This window comes from Pelophylax lessonae (assembly GCF_965119305.1).
Source record: "Pelophylax lessonae genome assembly, chromosome: 2".
NCBI lineage: Eukaryota > Metazoa > Chordata > Amphibia > Anura > Ranidae > Pelophylax > Pelophylax lessonae.
The window spans coordinates 627073268-627100274 of record NC_138769.1 but is presented as its reverse complement, the minus strand read 5'-3'; the positions used below and the strand labels follow the sequence as shown (position 1 = coordinate 627100274).

At 44.4% G+C, this 27007-nt stretch overlaps 1 protein-coding gene across 1 annotated transcript in view; it reads left to right on the top strand.

The window, feature by feature from the left end:
- The window catches only part of ATP8A2 (ATPase phospholipid transporting 8A2), a 979867-nt gene that overhangs the window by 284404 nt on the left and 668456 nt on the right, over window positions 1–27007 (top strand). Inside the window, exons 16-18 of the mRNA XM_082246766.1 lie at window positions 10592–10664; window positions 17516–17621; window positions 22308–22390. Of these exons, the coding sequence (XP_082102892.1) occupies window positions 10592–10664; window positions 17516–17621; window positions 22308–22390 (262 nt within the window). The remainder of the gene's footprint in view (window positions 1–10591; window positions 10665–17515; window positions 17622–22307; window positions 22391–27007) is intronic.

Here is a 27007-nt window from a genome sequence, read left to right as displayed (position 1 = left end):
CACCTTCTGAACACCGATACAAATTGAAAACGAGATAACGACGACCCGTCCGCATGCATTAAAAATGAACCGGGCCGCGAAGGGCGGATTGCCCAGTAATCCCGAACCGCCCCTACCGGGCACAGCGGTGAAGACGGCACCGCGAACAACCGGACACGGACCCCCTTGCCACTCTGGTCCGTTTTGGACCGTCGAAGGAGGATAGTAACCCCCTCCCGACCGACAGAGACATCCTGACCCAATAGGCCCCCCGGCACCGTCCGGGAGGAGCTGACCAATTCCCCAATCCGGAAAGCCCCGAAAAAAGCGAGAGAAAAGGCCGCCTTAAACAACACCACCTCGTAACTCGAGGCGCAGTGCTCCCCCAATTGCCGGCAGACGTCCTGCAAAAGAGCGAAGGACACCGGGCGCCTAGTGTCCCTCCTCCGATAAGCCCTGGAATAGCCCCGTAACGCTTGTCTCACCACGAAGTCCTTCGTGTAATCCTGACAACCCAGAAATTTAAACAGAAAGGCCAAGCCGGACAACTTGCGAGCCACAGCGGAAGCCGACGCGCCCCTCTCAAAATGATCAGAGACAAAAGAAAGTAACACCCACCTGACCTCCGGACCCAGAGGATCCACCGATGCCACCCGCAACACCTCCAGCCACTCCCACCATACCTTGCAATAAGCCGACCACGTGGACTCGCTCACCGACTTCCTGATCCATCCAGCGAGGACCCCAAGGCAATCCCCCATAGCCACTCCGGACACGGGACTCCGCGTTGCTCCGCTGCCGGTGCCAACTCCCGGAACCTGTCCCACTGAAAACGAGACAGCGCGTCAGCAATATCATTCTTAACCCCCGGAATGTGCACAGCGTACAGGAAAACATTCAACCGTAGACACCGCAACACCAAATACCTGAGGAGGCGCACCACCGGCTGAGACGAAGCCGACGCGCGGTTGATCACCTGAACCACCCCGAGATTGTCGCAATGGAGGCGAACCTTCAGGTTCCTGAACTCCGCCCCCCAAATCTCCAGGGCCACCACCACCGGGAACAGTTCCAGCAACACCAAGTTGCTGACCAGCCCCGCTACCTGCCATGCCCCCGGCCAAGGGGCGGCGCTCCACGCCCCCCGGTGAAAAGCCCCGTACCCCGCCGAACCAGCAGCATCGGTAAACAGTTCCAAATCAAAGTTGCTGATCGGCCCGGCCATCCACAAGGATCTACCATTGTATGTGGCCAAAAAACCGTGCCACAGACGCAAGTCATCCCTGTGTTCCCTGTTGAGCCTGACGAAGTGAGTGGGCAACTTCACCCCCGAAGTCGCCGCCGACAGCCGTCGGCAGAAAACCCGGCCCATGGGCATAATGCGGCAGGCAAAATTCAATTTACCCAGCAACGACTGCAAGCTGCGCAACTGAATCTTGCGCAAACCCAGCACCCCTTCAATTTCAGCTCTCAAAGCCCCCAATTTATCCTCCGGTAGGCGACACTCCATGGCCTCCGAATCCACGACAATGCCCAGGAAGCTGAGCACCGTGGTCGGGCCTTCCGTCTTGTCGGGGGCCAACGGAATGCCGAAGCTCCCGGCCACATGCTGCAACGTGGCAAGCAGGATCGCGCACCCGTTGGAAGAGGGCGGGCCCACACACAGAAAGTCGTCCAAATAGTGGATCACCGAATTCACACCGGAAACCTCCCGAACCACCCACTCCACAAAGGAACTGAAGGTCTCAAACAGCGCGCACGATATGGAGCAGCCCATAGGAAGGCAGCGATCCACATAATACGCCCCTTGCCACCGGCAGCCCAGCAATCGAAAACTGTCCGGGTGAACCGGGAGCAACCTGAACGCCGCCTCAATGTCCGATTTGGCCATCAAGGCCCCCCGCCCATAATGTCGCACCCAGGCCACCGCGGCGTCAAAGGAAATGGTCGATGGCGTCATTCACAGACCCACCCTTTGGGAAGGAGAGGTGGTGAATGAGGCGAAATTTGTTGGGTTCTTTCTTGGGAACCACCCCCAACGGCGAAACCACCAAGTCACGCACCGGCACCTCCGAGAACGGGCCCGCCATGCGACCGAGAGCCACTTCCTTGTGCAACTTATCCGACACCACCAAAGGGTGGCGCAATGCCGAACGCAAATTCCTCGCCACCGGCGGCACCGAGGCCAAAGAGCAAGGGATACGAAAACCCACCGCAAAACCCTCCCCCAGAAGTCGGGCAGCCGCCCTATCGGGGTACCTATCTAGAAAAGGCCGCAGCCTTTCCACCCTCACCGGCGTCGTCCCCTTTGTGCGAAGGCTCTCCGGACCGCCCTTTTCCGGACTTAAAACACCGAGCCAAGGAATGGGAACCTCCGCAACCGGAGCATTCATGTTTGAAGCGACATGTGCCACCGAACTTACAGGAACCCTCATTAAATTGCCAGCAGAAACCCCTCCTCTTTGCGGCCGGCTGTCCCGGGGTCGCAGAACCACCGGCCCCCCCTGGAAAAAACTGATTCGGAGCCTTCGCAGACGACATGAGCCGCATCCACAGGCTGATGTCCTTGTGGTCCCACCGCAAGGAGGGCCTAACCGCCTTCCGCTGCCGGAACTGTTCGTCGTACCGCAGCCAGGCCGACCCCCCGTAAACCCGATAGGCTTCCCCTACAGCGTCCATGTAGCAGAACAGGGCCGAGCAGTTTTCCGGCGCCTTTTCCCCTATGACGCCCGCCAGAATGGCAAAGGCCTGCAGCCAATTGGCGAAGGTCCGAGGGATAAGCCGATAGCGTCGCGCCTCCTCGTCCTCCTTCTTGCGCTCCTCCGGTTTAACCCTGTCCAGGTGAAACTTCTCGAGGGGCAACAGCGTGAAGATTTCCACGTACTCACCCTTCCAGATCTTCTCCCGGACTTCCTGCTTCAAATGTGCCCCCAATGGGCCCTCAAAACAAACATATACCTCACCTTTCGCTGAATCGTCCAGGCGAACAGCGTCCGCCTTCCCCTCCTTCGCCGTCCCGGTCTTGTCCCCCGCCGCCCCGGCCGTCACCGCCACCACTGCCGGCGCACCAACAACCTGGGGAGGGGCCCCAGCCCCCCCCGCAACTAGCCCCGTGGAAGACGGCCCCGCCAGCCCCGGGGCCCCCCCCGGCTCCGTGTCCGAGCCCCCCGCCGGAGGCACCCAAGCCGCCGCTGGAGACAAGCGGCCCCCGTCCCCCGGGGGCAAACGCCCCAAGAGGTCCCGTAGACCCAGGAGGAAGCCCCTCAAACCCCCATCATCACCCCCTTCCGGGGTCCCCGCCCCCACCGGCCGGGACACCCCCACCCCCCGAGCTCCAGCACTCCCACCCCCCACATCAAACAAGCCCCGCAAATCAGACAAAGCCAGAGAAGGAATTGTGACCTCACCTGTCTGCCCAGGGGGGGCGCCCCCAGCCGCCGATCCAGCCTCCCTCGTCGCCGACCGACCACCGACATCCTCTTCCACATCCGATCCGGACACCTCGCCTCCCGAACGATCGTCCCCGGGCACCGCCGACATCCGTCCACCAGGTGTCGCACTCCCGCCATCTGCAGAGCCGAGCGACAGGCGTCCACGCCCCCGTACTCCAGCTCCGCCCGACGGAGACCTCTGTGAACCAGCCGAACTTCCGATGACCCGGCCACGTGACTTGCCCCGCCGCGTCATCTCTCTGCGCCCAGCCGAGGCCGACTCCGAGTCCCGCCGATCACTGCTGCCACCGGCCGCCATGAAGCCGCTCCCACGCCGAGGCACCCCTCCGACCGGAGCATCGCCAGTAGGGGAGCCCGCCAGTCCAGTAGCACCCCGGCGAGAGGGACGGGGAGAGACCGAAGGCCGCCTCCCCCCACTACCCCCAGAGCTCCGTCCATGCAGAGGATTCCTCCCAGAGGCGCGCACGGCCGCAGCAGGAGTACGCTTAGCCGGCGGCCCTGAAGGGTCCCTGTCGGGGCTCCTAGGATGACGCTGAGCTCGAGGGGAAGGGTCCGGTGAAAAACGCTCCGGCGGCCGTGACCGCCGAGCCCGCGGGACCGCAAGCCCCTCCGAATCCTGTGCAGAGTCCTGAACCCCCATCAACGTGGAGACCTGGGACCGGAGCCACTCAGTCCCCTTCACCGCGGCAGCGGCCTTAATTTGCTCCAGCAAAACGTCCAAATCCGCCATCACAGACCAGGGAAGCTGAGGCGAGATACTCTGCAGGGAAAAAGGTGGGTGACCAAGCTTCTTCTTCCTTCGTCCGTTGAACTTCCACTGACCTCCAATCTGAGGGGCCACCCCTCCTAACTGTACCTCAACCCCTCCCAAACCTGATACACCAATCCCTGAATACCCCCCAACTCAAAACAATTTAATTTAACTCACACCTGCCCTGTCTCCCCTCTTCACATGGTCATGTCTGCCCTGCGCTATTTTTTTTTTTTTTTTTTCTCGCTTCGGGCCTTGCTTTCTTAAGTTTCTCCATGCTAGAATGTCGACTTTACGCATTGGGCTATCTTCACACCTGGAATTCCTGCCGGCTTGGTATGAAATAAAAAAGTTTCATTCTAGACAGTACTCTGTGGGATGAATCCTGGCCTTCCCGCAGTCGAGTCTGGATCAGCGTTTAGCCTGTAGAATCCTCAAGGGGCGAATGTCAGCCATGACTATCCTTTTCCAATAACAGTTGGCCTCTCACTCATTGTTGAGGGCCTTTTTCATAATAGATCGCTCATATTGTTCCTTCCAGACGCTTTTGGGTGACTGTAAAATCTCAATGGGTCCTTTTGACCCCAAGGGGCCAGCCTTTGTGCCTATCTAGAACATTCCCATGGCTGTTTTTCTTTGTTAAATCTCAAGAGGCAGATTTTGGAGTTAGTTGCTTTATCTTGTTATTAACCTATTTTTGGTGTTTTTACAAGGATAAATCTGTTCTGAGGCCTAAGACCTCCTTTTATTCTTAAAGAGGAAGTAAACCTCCCCAAAAAAATGAAAAAAAAAAAAAAAAAAAACCAACCCTTTAAGACAAAAGGCATAATGAGCTAGTATGCATTGCATACTAGCTCATTATGAAATACGTGCCTTAGAACGAAGCCCACTCAGCGACAGGACAGCTGACATGTTTGGCCATCCTGTTTCCTGGTTCGCATCCTCCGGCCATCTGATTGGCCGGAGGCGCAGTGACATCACTGCGCGGAAGCCGCCGTTCATGGCACAGGGATCTGAAGGAACAGCACGGGTGGCCGTTCCTTCAGAGCGCATGCGCCGATGATGTCATCGGCTGCATTAAAAGTAAATATCTCCTAAACGGTGCAAGTTTAGGAGATATTTACAGTACCTATAGATAAGTCTTATTAAAGGCTTACCTATAGGTACAAGTTCCAAGAGAGGGTTTACAACCTCTTTAAAGTCATTTTTTTGTACTTTGTGCCAGAATACATACACTTCTTGTATTCTATATCCCACCTAGGGGACTTCCTGTAACAGTGAGTGTGCATGATTCACTAACATAGGAGAACGTCATGCCCTTCCACTGAAAGCCCTTAAGGCAAATGCACGCTTTTGTTAAAACCTTTATTTATAGGAACTGTAGCTGTCTTATTCCTGACCGAAAAGCCCCAGCTGCATTAAAAGTAAATATCTCCTAAACGGTGCAAGTTTAAGAGATATTTACAGTACCTATAGGTAAGCCTTATTAAAGGCTCTGTGTATCCATTAAATGCTTGATAAAAACAGAGGATTACTGAGAGTAGGTTATATGGAGGTCCTTACAGCGCTGCTTTGCCTTTGTCCTGTACTGTACTCTAACAATTTTTTTAGGTAAGTCAAAAATCCTATTTTTTCCTTGCACTTTATGAGGAAGTCTTTAAAAAGTCAATTAGTACCACATTCACTAAGTTAAGTGAAAATTCCCTTAGAAAGTGAAAATTAACTTTGCAAGATGAACATGCTGTACACCATTAGTATGTCAGCCCCATTTATTGCAAATGAACCTTTCTGGTGCATGTGGTTTTCATTTTTAATGTTTTATTTATTTATGTTAAGTGAATGTTGAGTGAATGTCACATTTGCCGCCCCTTACAATTGCACAGTGTAGATCCTGGGAGCCCACACTGCCCTCACGGCCAGTGTTTGCGTTTCCCAGCATGCAATTCTAACTCTGGCTTGCCAGTGCTGCAGCCTTTGTTATACTTTTCTGAACGCACCCATTAGTGTTGATTTACTAAAGGATATGAGAATCTTCACACAATTTGTTGTGTAAATATCCACTTCAGTTGTCCAGTTATGTGCAGATTAAATAAAAAAACAGAAATCTGATTTATTGTGTGAGGATTTTCAATGTGGCAGTAAATCAGCCTCAGTATTTGACAAAGTGGTGGCCATGTCATTACAACATTGCTTGTAGTATAATGGCATGTACTCAATATGGACTTTTGCTTCTGTGTGGTTGAATAAGTGCTGCTGTGCAGAAGATTACCATAGGCTGCTATCAAGGCAGATTTGGGTTCTTTAACTACCTGTATGTTAAAATAAATGTAATATTTTTTTATGAATGAGTCCATAACTCATGGTGGCTTTTGATATCCCCAGGGAGTTCAGCATTGACGTAGGCAGCTGCTGATCAACAATAGTTTTCCAGTGTGTCCATTTACTAGAAGTGGTTCTAACAACTGACTTCTGTTAACCACTTTACCACCGGAGGATTTTGCTGTCTTACGTCCAGGCCACTTCTTGCGATTCGGCACTGTGCGACTTTAACTGACAATTGCGCGGTCATGCAATGCCGTACCCAAACGAAATTTACGTCCTTTTTTTCCCACAAACAGAGCTTTCTTTTGGGGGTATTTGATCATCTGTGCGATTTTTACTTTTTGCGCTATAAACAAAAAAAGAGCAAAAATGTTGAAAAAATAACAATATTTTTCACATTTTTTTATATCAAATTCCCCCCCAAAAAATGTAAAAATCAAAATGTTTTATCATTTTTGGCCAATTTGTTTTCTGCTACATATTTTTGGTAAAAAAAATCACAATAAGCGTATTTTGATTGGTTTGCGCAAAAGTTTTTGCGTTTACTAACAAAGGGAAAGATTTCTGTCATTTTTGGTGTTTTTTTTTTTTAACGAGTAATGGCGGCGATCTGCGATTTTTTTTGCTGGACTGCGACATTGCGGCGGACAGATCAGACCCTTGACTGACATTTTTGACACTTTTGGGGGTACCGGTGACATTACTACAGTAATCAGTGCTATAAATATGCACTGTTACTGTAAAAATGACACTGGTAGGGAAGGGGTTAATTTTATTGGAGAGGGAGGAGTTAATGTATGCCTGGTGCTTACTGACATGTGTGGGGGGAGGTGACTGAGTGACACAGGGACAGATTAAGCTATGCTGAACCCTGCAATCTGACCCTGCCTGTCACTTAGGAGATCTGCCCGCTTTGTTTACACAAGCGGGCGGATCTCCACACTCGATTTCCACTCGACTGAAAACAGCGGGAGCGAGCCTCCCACAAGGGGAGGAGTCCAGCGACGTAGACCTACGTCGCTGGACGATAACGAGCCACATTGCCGCAGTAGCAGCAATGTGAGCGGGGGTAAAGTGGTTAAACAAGTGTATATAAGGCCATACACAGATTGAAATTTGGTTGGTCTCTGCTGTACTGGCCAGATATTGATCCGTCTATGCCCAGCTTGTGGTTTTAATATTCATTTAAAAAAAGATATTTTACATATCTGTCTGAAAATGTTACTTTTTAAGCCACATTGTAGACTTAGTGACCCTTTACAGTAAGCCATGGAGCACTCCTGGCATGGCTTCCTCACGCTGAACATTAGCATACTGTCATTAGCGGTCAATGGGCCCATATTTAGCAAATTCTGGCTGAAAATATTCCATTTAGCAGTGTCCAAAGCTTTCCCCGTTCAAAGGCTTATACTGTGTAGAATTTCTTAGCAGGCTCTTAATCCACAGGAGACTTCACTGAGCAAGGAGATGTCAGTGTTTGCCTGGCTTTCCCCTCATCCACATATGTATACGCCGTTCCATATGTATATATGACCACGTGCATTACTCTAAATACACAGAAAAAGTAATCTGGTGAAACCCATATGACATGCAGTGATTATGTGTTTTTCTTTTTTTTTTTTTAAGTTTACTTAAAGGCTTATGCATAGTAATTAGTTTCAGTCAAATTCCTATCCAACGATTTAATATTTTGGCTGAAGGCTTCAGCGCTTATATCCTGTCTGCCATTAGAAGCTGTTTTATGATGCAGTGCAGATTCTCTCAAAGACCCCTCCAGAATCTCTAGATTAAAGCATAGTCATTGTGAACATATAAGATTTCCACCAGTTTTGAAACTCCAATGACCATGTGTTTTTTTTTTTCTTTGGCTATAGAGAATTACATACTCCTTAACATTATGGAGGGATTTCTAGAAGAAAGCAGTAAGATCCACAGTGGAGAAGACTAGCCAGTGTATTGTACTGAGTTGTGTTTCTAGCGGAACATTTAGCGCATTCATTTATTGTGTGTAGATTGTGTTTGTGCAGTTTATTGGAGTGATGTTTTGTCTCTGATTTTGCTGTTTAATATTCTTTAAGATTGGAAAATTAAAAGGTAGGTTATAATGACAGAAATAGGGTTCATGTACACAGGTATTGTTTTCCTGTGTTTGACATGTGTTTGAAACACACCTCAAACTAAAAACTATAATCCTACCACTTTATAAAACACTGGTCCGACCGCACCTGGAGTATTCTGTCCAGTTCTGGTCGCCAGTCCTCAGGAGGGATGTGTTGGAGCTGGAGAGAGTCCAGAGAAGGGCAACTAAACTGATTAGGGGATTGGAGGACCTTAATTATGAAGAGCATTTACAATCACTTGATTTATTCTCCCTGGAGAAGAGACACCTGAGAGGGGACATGATAATAATTTACAAATACCTCAATGGTGATCTCAGCATAGAAAAAAAATGATTCAGTCGCAGGGATTGTATGAGGACGCGAGGACAATGCGATTAAAGGAGAAGCGTTTTAACCTCAGATTGCCATTGGTTCTAATGGAGCAGTGTACATAGCAGTTTAGAGGCTTTATTTGATCTGTTTTCTGTTTCACTACTTTTTCTGGACACGTGTCTTATTGAGATACATATAAGCTGCAAGGAAGGCAGGCCAAGCACAGCCATTACTTATCAGATACTTCTTTTTTCATTAGAAGGCATTCAGCTGTGTTGCAATGGAAATGGCTGTGTTGGCTAAAAATGCCTGTTGACATGAGCCCTTATAGCTTTAAAAATCAAAAATTTTAGGATGTTAGCAGCCTAAGGGGAAACACAGAGGGAATGCTTCTTGAACATCTGTTTCTTATTTGTAAAAGAGGACACAGGAGGGCACACTCACTTAGTGCATTACCAAAGGTTTATCATATAAAGCAAAACATGCAGGAAAAGGGGTGTATACTGGCGTTGTAAGACACTAAATCTCAATCCAGAGCTAAACTTTAGGTCTGAAGAAGAAGGTGCGTCCCTCCAGATTGCCAGCGCAGCATTACGATATGCTTGGCCACCCTACTCCTGCACTGGATTGAGATTCTGGGGTTGATTTACTAAAGGCAAATAGACTGTGCACTTTGCAAAGTGCAGTTGCCCTCTGTAAGTGCAGTAGCTCCAAATCTTAGTAAATGATGTAAAGCTCCAATTTGCAAAGAATACCCAATCTCGAGCAAAGAAATAAAAAAACAGCATTTTTGTTTGTACATTAATGGATGATGGAAGTCAGCAGAGCTTCTGCTTATCTACTAAGCTCTGGAGCAACTGTGCTTGAAGAGGGCAACTGCACTTTGTGATTGTGTCAATTTGCCTTTAGTAAATCAACCCCTTAGTGCCATACAACAGCTGTATACATCCATTTTTGTGAGTATCAATTTGGCTATGCTTTATTATATACAATAAACCTTTGGTAATGCACTAGGCGTGTGCACCCTCCCGTGTGTTCTTTTACAGTTGTCTAATAGATTCCCCGATCTGGGGAGGGCTGCATCGATGAAGCATACCTGAAGGATGCTATTCCATTACTTTTGATGATCCACTGCACGAGAAGGCTCCGAGGAAGAACTCTATGTGTTGGAAGTGTATATGTGTTTTGTGCAACCCCTTTCTTTTTTGGTAAAGGGCTGTGGTGAGACTGTTATATTTGGAGGTGCTAGGTAACCTACCCATTCCATTGTAGTAGTCCTTCCAGCAAACCAGTGGTGAAAATTGTGTCACTGTCATGTTGGTCCAATGAATTCAATACTTGGAGTCACTGACTTTGCTCTGACTTTATTTGTGATATATTTGCTTCTGGTCAGTGAATCAGAATGTATTGAAACCAGAGACATCTGGGCAGAAGGATGTCAGTAGTGGCAGCTTATTTATCTCAGTACAAGTTTCCTTCAAGTACTCTTTAGTGCTTTTCTCTCACCAAATACTAGAAATACTGCCATAAATTGTTGGCTCCTGTTTGGAACTATTGCAAAGTTTACCTTTAGGATGATATTACAATACATTCTACATTCATGTTTAACATTTAAAAAATCTCCATGATGACATTGTTTTTTTTTTTTTCTTTAGCCAGTTACCTTCTACAAGTGAATCATGTGACTTTGATGACCCAAAACTATTTCAGAACATTGAAGGTGAAAGTGTAAGTACTATAAGTTTGTATTTAAATTTTCAGTGTTAACTAAGAACTTTGGAAAGCACTATTTATATTAAAACTGTCACATTAACAAATACCCATTACGTTTTCAGGAAAGCAACAACCCTCCTGGCACAATAAAAATGACAGCTTCTCAGATACCCATGGTTATAAGTCACCGATATACAGTATAATACAGCATTCCTGTGTTGCTAGGTCTTCTCCTCTGCACATTACTGGCAGGTCTAAGTTATACAAACGACTTTATAACACAGGCATCCTTTGCCATCCTTCTAACCTGAATAGGTTGTGCATCTCTTCAGTAGCCACTAGAGGGTACTGTTCTAATAACAAGTATATGATCAATAGCACCAATGAAGAAGAATCCTATAACAAAAACACAAGGAACGCGGAAATATACAATATATAATAACAAATATAATAAGTTGCCCTAAACTCGCTTGGGAAATCACTGACCCATCTGACAAGAATAAACTGTTGTCTTTGTCAGTTTTAGAATTAGAAATTATTTGCATGTTTAGGACTTTGAGAGTACAGACAAATGTTATCAAAGTTCGGAAAAACTACATTTTATTACCTGTGATATATAGCACATTTGTTTCAAAAATGTACAAATGAAGCAATAAATAATTTCAGCTCTTAAAAAGTTTCAAGGCATTTAGATGACGATACAAAAGATGACGAGAAACAATTGTAAAAAAGTCTTCTCAGCCGATCATTTTTGTATTCTTCCATAATGAGCTGACATGAGGAAAATATAGCAGTGCTCTCTTTCTATCATTGACCTAGATGTTAGAACTTGTATGATTGGGCTGTTCTTTTACATGAAAGATGGCTGGATCGCGCCAGATTATAGATCTGTAATTTGCTTTGTGTAGTGTATAATCAGCTTCCAGCAGAGAAAGGTAATGACGACTTTGATGTTTTCCAGAACCAATGGCAAATTATAATACTGTAAGCTCCAAAACTTTCACCAAATGACATTTGTGTTGTAATAGTATTAGTAAATACTATTGCCATTTAGGTATTTACTGCCGTTGCAAATGGTGTATTTGATGCAGTGATAATATACAGGACATTTCCCCTTAGGTTAATATTGGGGGTTGGATTACTGTTAAACATTCAGTTTAAGGCCTCATGCACACTGGATGTTATCAAAACACCAGAAGAAAGCTGTAGAAGAAGTTTTTCACCTTTTTTCAGTAGCGTTCTTCAGCGTTTTTTAGCTTTTTTTCAGCTGTAGCGTTTTTTTTTAGAAAACTTATACTCCCTCAAAAGCTCATGGTTTAAAAAAGTTGATAAATGCAGAACAGCCAAGTTTTTCAGTATTTTTTTTTTTGGCATTTTTCATGCTTTTATCACGTTTTTATTTTTTTAGAGTTAGAGCGTTTTTTAGAGCAGACTTAGCACGTACGTTGCCCACTGACCAGACACCTGCAGACCAATATACAGACAAGACTTCTACAGGGGACAAAAAGGCAGAGCGCAGAACAATGTTAGCATTACAATCCACTTTATTGGGGATAAAAAAGCATCCACTTACTTGTTAAAAACAGCAACATCCAGCCTGATAAGGGAGCGTGATCACCAGCACAGGATAAATTGGGATAAAGAGGCAAAGCGGTTCCGAGTAAATTACCCCCTACTACAGGATAAAGCAAATTGATCTTTTCCATGCTACTTCAGGATAGAGTTTAGCTAGGTCTCACTATAGAATCACTTATGGTATGCATATTTAAGTGATATATCTAGTGAATATATATTGGTAATAAAGTAGAACTGAAGTGTTTTAACCTGCATTACAAATGTAGCACTACTCCCTGGGGAGCTCCTGGGTTACCCCTAGCATCAGCTGATGAGTTCTTAGTACTTTAAGGGTTTGGCTCTGTCAGGAAATAGTCCAAAGGATTTGGTTTTTTGTATTTTATTTGAACTTGGATAGGAGAAGGGATTAGTGGGATACTGCAACTTTATGAACTCTGCACAACTGAAGTACTTCTAGCTAAGTTGAGTGTGGCAACGCCGCTGCTTCACCTTGCCACTGAAGTGAAGTATTTTAAAGGCGAACTATGTAGTAGATTACTCTTCAGGCCCCCCCCCCCTTTACTCTTACTCTTCAGGGTTCTACTTGGCACCTCCTTTACTCTTGCTAACTGTGTGAGCTGACCTTCTGTCCTCTGACCTCACTGGCAAGCTCCCTGGTACTCACAGACACTGTTTTTCCCAGTTGCCTGCAGCTCCACTGTCAGCTTTACAGGACCCTCAAGGCTCAGCTCCACACTTGGCTCACCAGGCTGACTGCCCGTGACCACCTTCCTCAAACTGCAGGAGGAGACACAGCCATCACCCTCCTCCTGGGACTCTGCTTCCCGCCAAAAGACCCCCTGTCACATGTCCCCTCAGTTTTTCTGGTCAATCCCAGGATGCACTGCGGTGGTGCCCTTCCACTGGGACTGCCACAAAACCTTGTGTGTCACTGGCTAGGTTTCCTCCACTGTCCAGAAGGCTCCCCTATTGGATACAGTGGGGACACTCCCTCAGACCAAGTGACTCACACCTGGACACATGTAAGAGGCATAACTAACAGATCAGGCTCCCCTGATAAGCAGATGGAGCAAAATAAATGCTTTACCTAGCACCTATCTAGGAGGGTGCTACACAAAAATGACAACTGGAGTTTCTTTCTTATAATATTTGGTTAGATATAAGCATACATGCCCAAAAGCATATATGGTCCATGAATCAAGTTTTTCTTCTAAAGGACATTCCCATCATTTGTTTTTCCTGAACAGGAATGCTGTTTTAAATGAACTGTATATTATCATTATGGGACACTGGGGTTATTGTGTAAAACAGCTTTAAATTAATATATTGTTCCTGCACATAGGAACAAGTCCGACTTCAGTTGTCATATTTTATACATCACTGTTACAAAAATTTTTCACTACTAACTATAGAAAATGAATGTATCTGTCCATTTCATATACCTTTCACCCCATGTATCTGCAATGAAGGGCTCCTTTAAACAACCCATTTAGATATAGATATCTCAGAGGAATAGAAATTAAACATTACGTGTGGTTGTATAATGTCTCCCGACAGAACAGAGAATGGAGGGTGATTTACGATAAATCTAATTAAATGAGCTGCTGTTATCTGAGTAACACTTATACTGTTTAAATGATATTTAAGGCATTCCTTGTATGACGCCACTGACAAGACATGTAATGTTATACTAAATGAGTACATACTGGAGGTAAAGCCGCCTTCTTTGGCGCTGCAAGGTGTCTGACATCTGTGAGTCCTATTTGTCAGGAATGTGATACTACTCAGTGGTGGCTGTTCTGACAGCTCCAGGACTATTTAAGCATGTGCAACTATCCTATTACTCTTAAAGGTCCACTGTACAAAAAAAATATGCAGTTTTCAGGCACTGGTTTATGTAGAGCAGTTTTATCAAATAATAATATAAAATATCTTAACAGACATGCTGATTATGGTCTCAGCTTCACCCTGCACTGAGATTTTTCCAGCTCACAGTTCATCAACCTAAGCACCAACAGACTGAAGCCTCGTACACACGCAACGATTATCGGCCGACCCATCGTCCAACTTTTGTCCAAGTTGTGTTTTGTTGGTTGGAATGTGCCTAGACTGCACACGAATTTTCTCGGCCAACAAAATTCTACTTCAGAAGTGATGTCATGTGCTGGTTTGTTTTCTTTGTGTTTTTTCTTCACTGAGCATGCCCAGACTTGCTCATTAGATTTTTTCCTGTCGAAATCTGTACTGACTGCACGAAAATCGGCCGTTGTGTTGACGGCCAACAAAAATTTTATAGTCTGCACACCAGATTTTTTTCGGCCGAAAAGTTGGAGTTGGTTGTCGGAAGCATCATACTAACAAGCCAAAAATCGGCAGATCGGACGTTGGCCGAAAATTCCCTGCCAATTTTTGACTCGTGTGTATGGGGCTTGAGACTAATCAACACTGGGGCAGGTTAATTGAGCAATTAACCCTTTATACACACAGTTGCCACCACCACATTTTTTTATGGTAACATGCACTGATTTTAGTATTCGCTGTTGCAATATTGCCTTGTCTATAACACTCGCTGTCGTGTCCAGACAGGAATATGGCAGAGTTTAACCTAGGGTAGCTCCTTCAAAGAGGCAAACTCTTAATGCCACCAAAAATCTCAACTATAATGAATACATCTAAATTTCCATCTAGCCAGGTTTCACAGTCTGACAAAAAGCATATTATTTATTTAGCAGAATGAAAATACAATTTATCAGACACCAAATATGATATAAATCATATGCATATTTCTCATTGGAGGTTCAGTTTGCCTTATTTGCCATCTGAACCTTGTAAAATTTGGTATCTATATCTCTTATACATTTGTAAAAATTCATTTTTATGAACGTGACTCAATTACAGTAAGAATTATGGAAAATGAATGAAACTTAACTGTACAAAAAAAGCTGTAGGTCAATATAGAAAAAAACTCAAAGCAGTGTGGATCTTTATTTCTCACCAGACAGTTTACAATAGGGCCATTTACAGCATGCCCTTTTAGAAGACCTTCTGGTGCAGGTTTTTGACATCTCTGCTTTCTTTCTTAGCTGGGCTGTATTATATCAAATGTGTTACCTTTCCTTGTTGTCTATCACAGACCCCCAATTTAAATCTGACTGTTTTTATAAATGAGTTGCCATTTCTGGGAGAATAAGGGTTGCACTGTGTTCAATATGATTATAATATGACCTCATTCTTTCCACACAGTTTGGGATTCATCAGACCTCACAAGACTAAAGCTGCATTTCCCCGCATCCAATTTGCATAACAGGAGATTGTGACCCGCTCTCTATGGAGCCGGATCATACATCTCCGGGGTAGCTTCAGAGCGAATTGCACAGAGATTCTGTGCATCTTTGGCTCCGTTTCAGCTCCAAATTCAGGCAAAAATTCAGGCCTGATTTGTCTCTGAAATGGAGAACAGGGACGCACTGAACCCCTGCTGTCAGCCGCATCAGTTTTAAGTGTGAAGCCAGCCTAAAACAGCTTTTCTTGAGGAAATGCTACTCCAGGCTCCCTCTAGGGATGTTCTTATTATGAAAACTCTAGGCACTTCGTCACATGATTAGTGCTGAATAGGAGCATTCAAATTCAGATTGGTTAACCCTCCTTTTGGGAACCCAAGCGCAATATTCTCTATGCACACATTCAAGATAACCGGCTGTTCAGTGATGCTGGGTGCTGTAATGACCATAGATTGGAAACCATGGATACTCAAAGTAAAGAAATGTCATCAGCACACCAAGGATTCCTCTACAGGGTCCAAAAGCTTTATTCCGTGGTCACATAATAAATATATAGCAAGAGCCCCTTCATCAGGCAAGTGACCTGGTTTGAGAACAGGTCATGTGACAAAATGCTTAGGCATTTATTATTGACCACACCAGTAATACTAGCACCACATAGAAAGCACTGCGCAATGCAAATCTGTAAAGATATAGTTATATTGACGTGCGCTTTTCATGATGAGAATTAAAAAAAAGGAACATTTAGAAAGGTAGGACCATAAAAAAAAAATAATAATTTGAAACATCACAGAAACTCATATAAATAAATATAGGCCATACCCAGCACTTCCTAGCAGGGTCTTCACTGATGAGGAGTTGATTTGCTGGGGGTGATTTTTTTCTGGACTAGCTCTGTTGACAAAGTGGACCCTCTTCATAGTGTAGCACTGCCCCCTTGAGGACTGCTGGATAATACACTCTCGGGTCCCCCTGGGTTACTGTTAGCAACACTGTCATTCACAGATTAACACTTTACTTCTTGGTTCAGTCAATGATCAGTCCAGGGGTATGTAGTTGTTTTTGGTGTTTTATTTTAAATAGGGATGGTAGAAGGGAATAGTGGAATACTCCAAATTAACTATTCACGAGGTTGCGAGGACTCCTATCTGAAAATGCAGCCAGACTGCTGATCCACCTTGCCACTTAGGTAGATTTAGGTTTTAAGTCTCATGCCAGAAGACATGGTGAACTACATTTATCTTCAGGACACTCTCCTCAGTATCCCCTTTCTGGACTGCTGACCCCCGTCCACCGACTATCCTACTTTTGGGGTGGCCCCCCATCAGGTCAGGCCCCTTGACACGATCCTCTGTACTCACGATACTGTTTTTCTAGGGTCTCCAGTGTCTCCCCACTCAGCCAGCTCCTGGACCTTTGGGTTCAGCTCCATTCCTCTGGTCCCCAGGCCGACTGCCTGTGACCACGTACCACTGCTACAGAGAAGGAGGCAGCCGCCACCCTTCCTCTGGGACTCTGCTCACCAGCCAAAGACCCCGCAGCACATGTGCTCCTGGCTTTTATACAGTATCCCATAATGCACTGAGATAGCCGGTCTCTACCAATCACTGGGACTGTATCAAAGCCTGTGCACCCATTGGTCAGGTTTCCACCCACTGTCCAACATGCCTCCCTATTGGACCAGTGTGAAACACTATCTAGACCCAATGAATCACACACTGAGCACACCGAGAAGACCTAGCTCACAGATCCTGATCTCTGGAAGCAGAAAGCAATATAGATTTGCCTGCTGCTCCTCTGATAGGAAGACAGAGCCAAAAACTATACTCTCTCACTAGCACCTACCTAGGAGGGTGCTACACTAGGATCAAAACTACATGTTCTTGCAATGTAATGCACCTTTAAATTGCCCATAGATACAAGGTGACTTTTTCTGATGGTACTTTAGATGTATTTTGTTTGTATTGCTTATCTAGCTGATTTTAATTCACTACAACCTCTCAATGTCAGCCCACAGCCCTGGTCATCAAAGAATTCTTAACTCTGCTCGCTGTATGTCACACGGTTGTTCCTGAAAAAGATGGAGACAAAATTATCTACCAGGCCTCATCCCCAGGTAAGTGATTTCTCTAAAAGGAAGACCAAATATATTGCTAAATAGGCAACCTAATATCCTCATATGCAAAGCACTAAGAATGTATATTGGAGTAGTTCCCCAGAGCAACCAGTCAGATTTCAGCTGTCATTTACTATTGTTCAACATAAAATGCCAGCAAGATTCTGATGAGTTACTCTGGACAACACAGTGGGGTTGATTTACTAAAACTCTAGAGTGCAAAATCTGGTGCAGCTCTGCATGGTAGCCAATCATCTCCTAACTTCCGTTTGTCCAGTTGAGCTTTGACAAATCCTGAAAGCTGGTGGTTTCTATGCAGAGCTGCATCAGATTTTGCACTTCGGAGTTTTAGTAAATCAACCCCATTGACTTTCTACTTTCAGCTTTTATTTTTGAGGCTCATAAAAATAATTGAAATCACTTTTGGTATTGTTAGTCCCCCCTGCTAGTTATTGCCGCCTTGGAGATGGCCATGTTGTTGGTTAGTAGCGAGCGGAATACAAATGTCCACTCATTATAGCGTGTACCGGAGTGTATACGCTGCCGCCTGTTCTGTGAAAACGCCAAGTGGTCGAAATCTCCAATTATTCCTGCTGTAGAGTCACCGGAAATTATGTGGTTGGAGATTTCGGTGAGTTAGAGTTTTCGGCTAAACACCAACTCTATGCCATAGTTTGTAGATACAAATGATCAAGATGGATCTGACACTTGAGAGCCTGTCTGATTCAAAACCACTTAAACAGTAGGTGCCAAACTTCAACACAGCTGGTTCATTCACTAAAGGCAAGAAGGCTGTTTACTTTGCAAGGGAAGTTGCACTGTGCAAAGAAATTGTCTGCAGTGTTTATTAAAGCGGTAGTATACTCAAAGTAAAAAAAAAAAAAAAACCCTGCAAGACAAAGGCATAAAAATGCATTGCATACTAGCTCATTATGAAACACTTACCTTAGAACGAAGCTCCGACACGGACCCCCGGACACCGCTATGGGAGATGACATGATCCCTCGGCGTCTCTTCCGGGTTCGACGGCTCCGGCAATGTGATTGGCTGGAGCCGTGATGACGTCGCATGCGCGGGAGGGATTTTCCGGCAACTTCCCGGCAAGGAACTCTGAAGGTCCGCATGCCACACAGCGTGTGGCATGCAGTGCAAATATCTCTTAAACCGTGCAGGTTTAGGAGATATTAATCGTACCTACAGGTAAGCCTTATTATAGGCTTACATGTAGTTAAAAATCAAAAAACGCATGACCGCGCAATTGTCATTCAAAATGCAACAGCACTAAAAGCTGAAAATTGGCCTGGGTAGGAAGGGGGAAAAGTGCCCTGTATTGAAGTGGTTATAGGAGACACTGCAGAAAAACATGTAGTGCATTTTTGACACGTTTTTGGTGCATTTTTGGCAAAAAAATGCATTAAAAAAATGCAAAAAACATTAAAAAAGGTGTGTGCAAAAAAAATGCAAAATGCACCTCAAAAAGCACTACTGAAGAGATCAAAAGCAAACTGCATAGGTGTGAACCAGGCCTTGCAGAAACAAACTATAGTCCATTAACATGGTTTCCTATGGTAAACCCTCACATTAATGCGTTTTTCCACTGATGCATTTTTTTGGAAAGGGTCAGGGACTTTTTTCCACAGCAGGTAGCATTTTGGGTTCCAAAGACTTCAATTAGAAAGCAGAAAAAATGCATAAAAAGCACATAAAAACACAGTGCTTGCAGTTTAGATGCATTTCTGCTGCATTTTTTGCTGGTTTTTCTTGCAAGACAAAAGACACCTCCCAAAAATGCAAAAGGCATCAAAAACGCGTCACCGGTGAAACCCTTCAACCCCAGCCTGCATAGGTGTGAACCAGGCCTAGTGAGAGTCTATTTTCTTAATGGGGATACAGACAGCAGTAAAAACCTGATGATGGTTCTAACCCCTCACCACTCAATACAAATCTATTAAAAAACATTTTGCCTTACTTTAAAGTGGTTGTAAACCCGAATCATGAATCTGACCTAGGCACATACTGTATATCTGTAGTGTTTACTTATCTCTCTCCAAAGCTCTAAGTGCTGTGTCTTTCTAGTGCTCCCTTTCTCTGTTATCAACATGATAACTTCTGACAAGTTCTCCAACACGCGAGATAAAAGCAGCTGGAAATTTGTGTCGGGGAGGTAACTTAGAGGTAGATAAACAGAGAGTTTGTCTATTCACACTGTAGCTCTGCAAGTTTCTTCATTCCTCTGCCTATGTGGATGGGGGTGTGTGCCTTTTCTCCAATCAGCTCTCACACAGCGCATGCCCAGACTCTCCTCCCACTGCTGAATGAGGAAGAACGAATTGTAACAGGATCTGCACTTTCTACAGAATGTAGAAAGGGAAACACTGCAGATATACAGGTGCATCTTATAAAATTAGAATATCATCAAAAAGTTAACTTACTTCAGTAATTTAATTCAAAAAGTGAAACATATATTTTCATAGATTCATTACACACAGAGTGATATATTTCAAGCATTTCTTTCTTTTTTATTTTGATGATTATGGCTTACAGCTAGTGAAAAAATTCAGTATCTCAGAAAATTTGAATACTACGTAAGACCAATAAAAAAAGGATTTTTAATACAGAAATGTTGGCTTACTGAAAGGTATGTCCATATACAGTATAGTATGCAATCAATACTTGGTCGGGGCTCCTTTTGCATGAATTACTACATCAATGCGACACGATCAGCCTGTGGCACTGCTAAAGGTGTTATGGAAGCCCATGTTTCTTTGATAGTGGCTTTCAGCTCATCTGCATTGTTGGGTCTGGTGTCTCTTATCTTCCTCTTGACAACACCCCACAGATTCTCTATGGGGTTTCAGTCAGGCGAGTTTGCTGGCCTATCAGAGTGATACCATGATCATTAAACCAGGTATTGGTACTTTTGGCAGTGTGGGCATATGCCAAGTCCTGCTGGAAAGAGAAATCAGCATCTCCATAAAGCTGGTCAGCAGAAGGAAGCATGAAGTGCTCTAGAAATTTCCTGGCAGAGGGCTGCGCTGACTTTGAACTTGATAAAACACAGCAGACCAACACCAGCAGATGACATGGCTCCCCAAATCATCACTGACTGTGGAAACTTCACACTGGACCTCATGCAACTTGGATTCTGTGCCTCTCTACTCCTCCTCCAGACTCTGGGACCTTGATTTCCAAATGAAATGCACATTTTCCACAGTCCCTGATGATTTAGGGAGCCATGTCATCTGCTGGTGTTGGTCCACTGTGTTTTATCAAGTCCAAAGTCAGCACAGCCCTCTACCAGGAAATTCTAGAGCACTTCATGTATATATATATATATATACATGGCGGCTCGTTCACAGGCAAGTCAGTGCGTGTGACCGGCGGACTCGATGTCCGCCAGTCACACTGCGATCGCTCCTGTGAAGGGAGAAAGACAGAGCAGCTTGTGTAAAGAAGCTGCCTGTCAGTTCTCCCTGTGTAAAAGTGAAGATCTGTCCGTTCTACTATGTAGAACGGTTGATCTTTGCTTTTACACCAATAGGAATGTCCCTACACAGTAGAAAGCACGCCCCTAGGACACACTTAACCCCTCCCTGTCCAATAAAGTTAACCCCTTCCCTGCCAGTGTCATTTTTGCAGTAACAGTGCATATGTATAGCACTGATTACTGCAGTAATGTCACTGGTAACCCCAAAAGTGTCAAAAATGTCAGTCAAGGGTCCGATCTGTCCGCCGCAATGTCGCAGTACTGAAAAAAAAATCGCAGATCGCCGCCATTACGCGTTAAAAAAAAAAACACCAAAAATGACAAAAATCTTTCTCTTTGTTAGTAAACGCGATAACTTTTGCGCAAACCAATCAAAATACGCTTTTTGCGATTTTTTTTACCAAACATAGGTAGCATAAAACAAATTGGCCGAAAAATGTTAAAAAATTTTGATTTTTACTTTTTTTTTTGGGGAATTTCATATAAAAAAATGTGAAAAATATTGTTATTTTTGCAAAATTTACGCTCTTTTTTTGTTTATAGCGCGTGATCAAAAAATCGCACAGGTGATCAAATACCACCAAAAGAAAGCTCTGTTTGTGGGAAAAAAAGGACGTCAAATTCGTTTAGGTACAGCGTCGCACGACCGCGCAATTGTCCGTTAAAGTCACGCAGTAAAAAATCGCAAAAAAACCCCTGGTCCTTTAGCAGCCAAATCCTCCGGGGCTTAAGTGGTTAAGAATTGCTAGCAAAATAATGGTACCTAAAATCAGAAACAATCATACTGCCAGGGCGATTAATGGCTGTGTGTTGAGTTATTTTGAGGGGACAGCAAATTTACACTGTTATACAAGCTGTACATTGATTACTTTACTTGTAGCAAAGTGTAATTTCTTCAGTGTTGTCACATGAAAAGATATAATAAGATATTTACAAAAATGTGAGGGGTGTATTCACCTTTGTTACATATAGTATATACTGTGTATATATATATATATATATATATATATATATATATATATATATATATATATGCTCCAATATATGCATATTGGAGTATAGATACAGTTAAATTGCATGTACTGCTTGCTCAGAATATGTTAATATTAGTACTCATTAGTCTGGGCACAGGTGCACTTTATAGTATGAGGGTTATACTAACGGGTATGAATGAGTAACAATGCCCCTTGTTTTTATAGATGAAGCAGCTCTAGTGAAAGGAGCAAGGAAACTGGGCTACACATTTACTGGAAGGACGCCACATTGCGTCATTATAGATGCTGTAAGTATTGTCTGGGAAAAAAAAGATGTATGTAGTGTTTAAATTTTGCTGTGAATATGGATTCCAGATGAGGAGCTTCTTTAAATCACAGGCGATATCTTTAGATATAAATTTGATTGCTTCTGAGTTAGAATTCAGTATCTGTTAGGTTAGCACTGTTATCTGGATCTCTACTGGGGGAATTTTCCTCAATTTCCTATGTTAGTGGAAATCCCAGCATTAAAAGTTGTCTCCAAAACTGTAGAGGGTGACAACTCTCAAAATATTTGGATTTGTTCAGATTCCGGAATTTTTCTACTCATCTTTTAATTTTACTGGGGCAGAGAGTGAATGGAAATCTTCTCCACTTGGACACAAACATTAAAAAAAACTGGACAGAGGCTCTAACCATTCCAAGTTCTTTACAAACAAAACATACAATTTGGAGTTCCACATGGTAATATATGGTAAATCATGTACTCTTCAGGAACATTAGAAACTGATAGATGTCTGTAGCTTCATTTACAATTGAACTTCCTGTATGCCGAAACATTTCTGTTGTCAGAGTGGGAACTCATGAAGTTAAAAAGCTCTCTGCTGAAAAACAGGAGCAATCATCTATGGGCCGCTTGTTACACTGGAAAAATACAAATAAAAATGCAACAGACTGGCCCAGTATGCCTGCTTGGTGGCCACTTGTGGAAAGGCGTAATAACTGGGAACTAGGAACTTTTTACTGAGATCTTCTCATGTATTGCCAGTATTACAGCTTGCTATCAGAAAACAGATGTTGATAATAGTACAGCAATAGCTATAATAAACAGGACATACCGTATATGACTTTAAAAAGTTAAAGCTGAATTCCAGGCACACACAAACTACAAATACGGGAACTGTTTTACTTTCCAGGTTTTGTATTTCTTTCTATTCATTTCTGATATTTATCAGCCAGACAGCACAGCCAGGTAGTTAAAGTAGTAAAACCTCTATGTTTTTAGCTAAAAGGCAAAGTTCACCTTTCAAGAAAATAAATAAATGCACAGTTTTTTTTTTTTACAGAAAGAAAAATGTGCATTTATTATTATTATTCTTTTTACAGGAGCCTGCAGAGCATTGCACCTGCGATCAGTGGATCATGGATGCAATGCCAGATTCTTGCACACGCTGCCTACAGCTCTGTGCCCATACCTCTGTATGTGCAGACAGTTCATGAGCAGTAGGCAGTGTGAATCAACTATGGGAGTGCCGATTAACGCGCTCGCATTTCATTGATACTACAAGTCCAGCTGCTGCGGTGGTGAGTGGCGATTGTAGTTTTTTCATTCACAAATTCCTGTGAATTAATTATGTGGCTGCGGGAACGTAGCCCCGCACAGCCACACTATTTTTAAATTGCGGGTGCAGGGAGAGGAACCCCCGCTCAATACCACAGTGGAGGTAAGGGGGGTGAGCAGGGGTGCTGCATTAGTAGCATTTCAAAAATATAAAGGGTGACCTGATGTATAAATATGCTATATAAACTGGCCTTTTGTGGGAAATACAAATCAACAAAGGGATGCTCTGAACTCACGCATTGAACCCACCATCCCCTAAAACATAAGTTTTATTAGGTATCTATATAAAACACATGGTATAAGAAGTATAGAGAAGTCAAAGAGAACTGCCAGGTGTATCACTTTTCTTATAGGGCATTATGGGACTAATGCAGGGGCATGATATTATCATTCTGGAGGTTATATACAAATGCCTCCATCCAAACGGAGATCAAACATATGAGGAAACCTAGCAGGAAAATTCCTGTTCTCTGGACAGAGGAGTGTGTAGGGGAAGGTCAATATATTGAAAAGTCCCCACTAGGTCTCTGTGGCTACTAAAAGGCTTGACTGCCTACCTAAGGCCCAACATGACACAGTGCCAATTCCGTTCCTGTAGAAACTGTGCTCTAATTCATCACTACCTCTGCCAATATATAGGCATCTCCCTACACCTCCAGTGACATAGCCTGGCTTACCCCACTGAGAAATGTGTTCATACAATGTGAAAACTACATTAAAAATTAAAACAAAAAACAAAAGAATGCTTTAGCCCAACATGTTTTGCTTCTAGACGATGCTTCATCAGGGGTACAATGTGAATTGTAGTGTTAGACAGAGCAGGTGGCAAATGGTGGACATTTCCAGTAACCAGGTATATTGATAATGGGGGGGGGGGGGGTAAGGGGAGTGGCTATGTCACGGAACGTTGTGTGTGACGTTGTATGTCATATGCCTGTGTCATGACCTTGTTTGTATCATGATGTATTTATGCGTCATGCATCACAAAGTAACGTGTCCCAACCCTGACATCAGAACACACCTGTGCAGTAATCAATTTTTCCATCTCCAACCAGATACAACCTGTGCATGGGCAAAGCGCTCTCTAGTAGCTGAAAAAAAAAATTGCTACCTCAAATTACTTCCAATGTTAAACAATTACTATAGAAGCATTGTTCATCAATACGGAGACATATGTATTAATCTTGTCAACTGTCTATACCATAATTATCTATATAGGTTATGGTTATGTCATATTCAAAATTCCGGAGTTTGCTTTACTCTTTACAAATGGTAAATATGTGAATCCTTCATTAAAAGAGAAGTATGGGTTAGGGTTTTTTTTTTTTTTTTTCTTAAACCCATATCATACGCTGTCTGCTGAAAATGGGTCACAGGAGTGCAGAACGAATTGCACTCTTGTGATCCACTGGAGAAGTATGGCAAACGATCTTTGCCTGTACTTTTCCTTTAAGGCCATATGGGGATCTATATCCAATCTGAAAATCCATTTTGCCTTTGTTTTCAACAGTCTCTTATCTAGTTTCACATTCTGTATAATCCGAAATTTTAGATATTCAGGCTTTCCCTGATGTTTCAGCCATACATTTCTAGCTATTGGCCTATCTTGCTTTAGGGTAACTTAAATTGATACACATTAGTAACATATTATACGTTACACCCTAAATACGGATGTAGCATTTAACATGTCACTAAAGGTGAACCTATCCTTTAACATATTGAGTACAACAAAATAAACATTTCCTGAAAACTTTTTTTTTAAATTCTCACCCAGTACTTTCAATGCTGGCTCCTGCTGTCCCAGTGAAGCTTCCCTGAACTTCCAGTCTTCACAGAAAAGAGTTAACAGTGGACAGTGCAGTCTCCAGTCAGTCTGTTTATTGAACTGAGAGGTGAAGGATTCCCTTCCATCCTAGGGTATGGGGCTGTGTGTTTCTTTTGATGCGCAGAGCATAGGGAGACACAACTCACATCCTTGCATGAAAGGGTGACTCCATAGCATGCTGCAAGAGAAAGGAGCCACCCTTAAACAGAAAACCTGGGGCAGCGGTCATGACACCTGTATAAAATGAAACACATGCAAGCATTTAAATATGGGACTTTTTTTTTTGCCATCACCTGATTAGAGCCAGAGGCTCTAATAGGCTGCAGCAAAGGGTGGACCCGGGGCACAGAGCAGTGCCCCCCGAGCCCACCCATTGTGTGACAATAGCGAATGTAAATTCGCTTTTGTCACACGGATCCTCCACCTGGCCAATCAGGGAGCGGGTCTGATACGTGCTTCCTGATTGGCCGCAAGGCAAACCCCATGCCATTGGCCGAGGAGGAGGCGGGAGCGGGAGGACTCGAGGAGACTCGGGGATTGAACAGAAGCAGCCACTGGACACTGAGGAGAAGCCGCCGCCGGACACTGAGGAGAAGCCGCCGCCGGGACTGGGGAGAAGGCGCCGCCGCGGCTGCTCCAGGTAAGTGCACTGGTCTCAGGGGGGGGGGCACACTGCATTGAAGGGGGCATGTATGCTGGTCACTGCATTGAAAGGGGGCATGTATGCTGGTCACTGCATTGAAAGGGGGCATGTATGCTGGTCACTGCATTGAAAGGGGCATGTACGCTGGTCACTGCATTGAAAGGGGGCATGTACGCTGGTCACTGCATTGAAAGGGGGCATGTACGCTGGTCACTGCATTGAAGGGGGCATGTACGCTGGTCACTGCATTGAAGGGGGCATGTACGCTGGTCACTTCATTGAAAGGGGCATGTACGCTGGTCACTTCATTGAAAGGGGCATGTACGCTGGTCATTGCATTAAAAGGGGACATGTATGCTGGTCACTGCATTGAAAGGGGGCATGTATGCTGATCACTGCATTGAAAGGGGGCATGTATGCTGATCACTGCATTGAAAGGGGGCATGTACGCTGGTCACTGCATTGAAGAGGGCATGTACGCTGGTCACTGCATTGAAAGGGGCATGTACGCTGGTCACTGCATTAAAAGGGGGCATGTACGCTGGTCACTGCATTGAAAGGGGGCATGTATGCTGGTCACTGCATTGAAGGGGGCATGTACGCTTGTCACTGCATTAAAGGGGGCATGTACGCTGGTCACTGCATTGAAAGGGGCATGTACGCTGGTCACTGCATTGAAAGGGGGCATGTACGCTGGTCACTGCATTGAAAGGGGGCATGTATGCTGGTCACTACATTGAAAGGGGCATGTACGCTGGTCACTGCATTGAAGGGGGCACACTGGTCACTGCATTGAAGGGGGCACGCTGGTCACTGTTTTGAAGGGGGCACGCTGG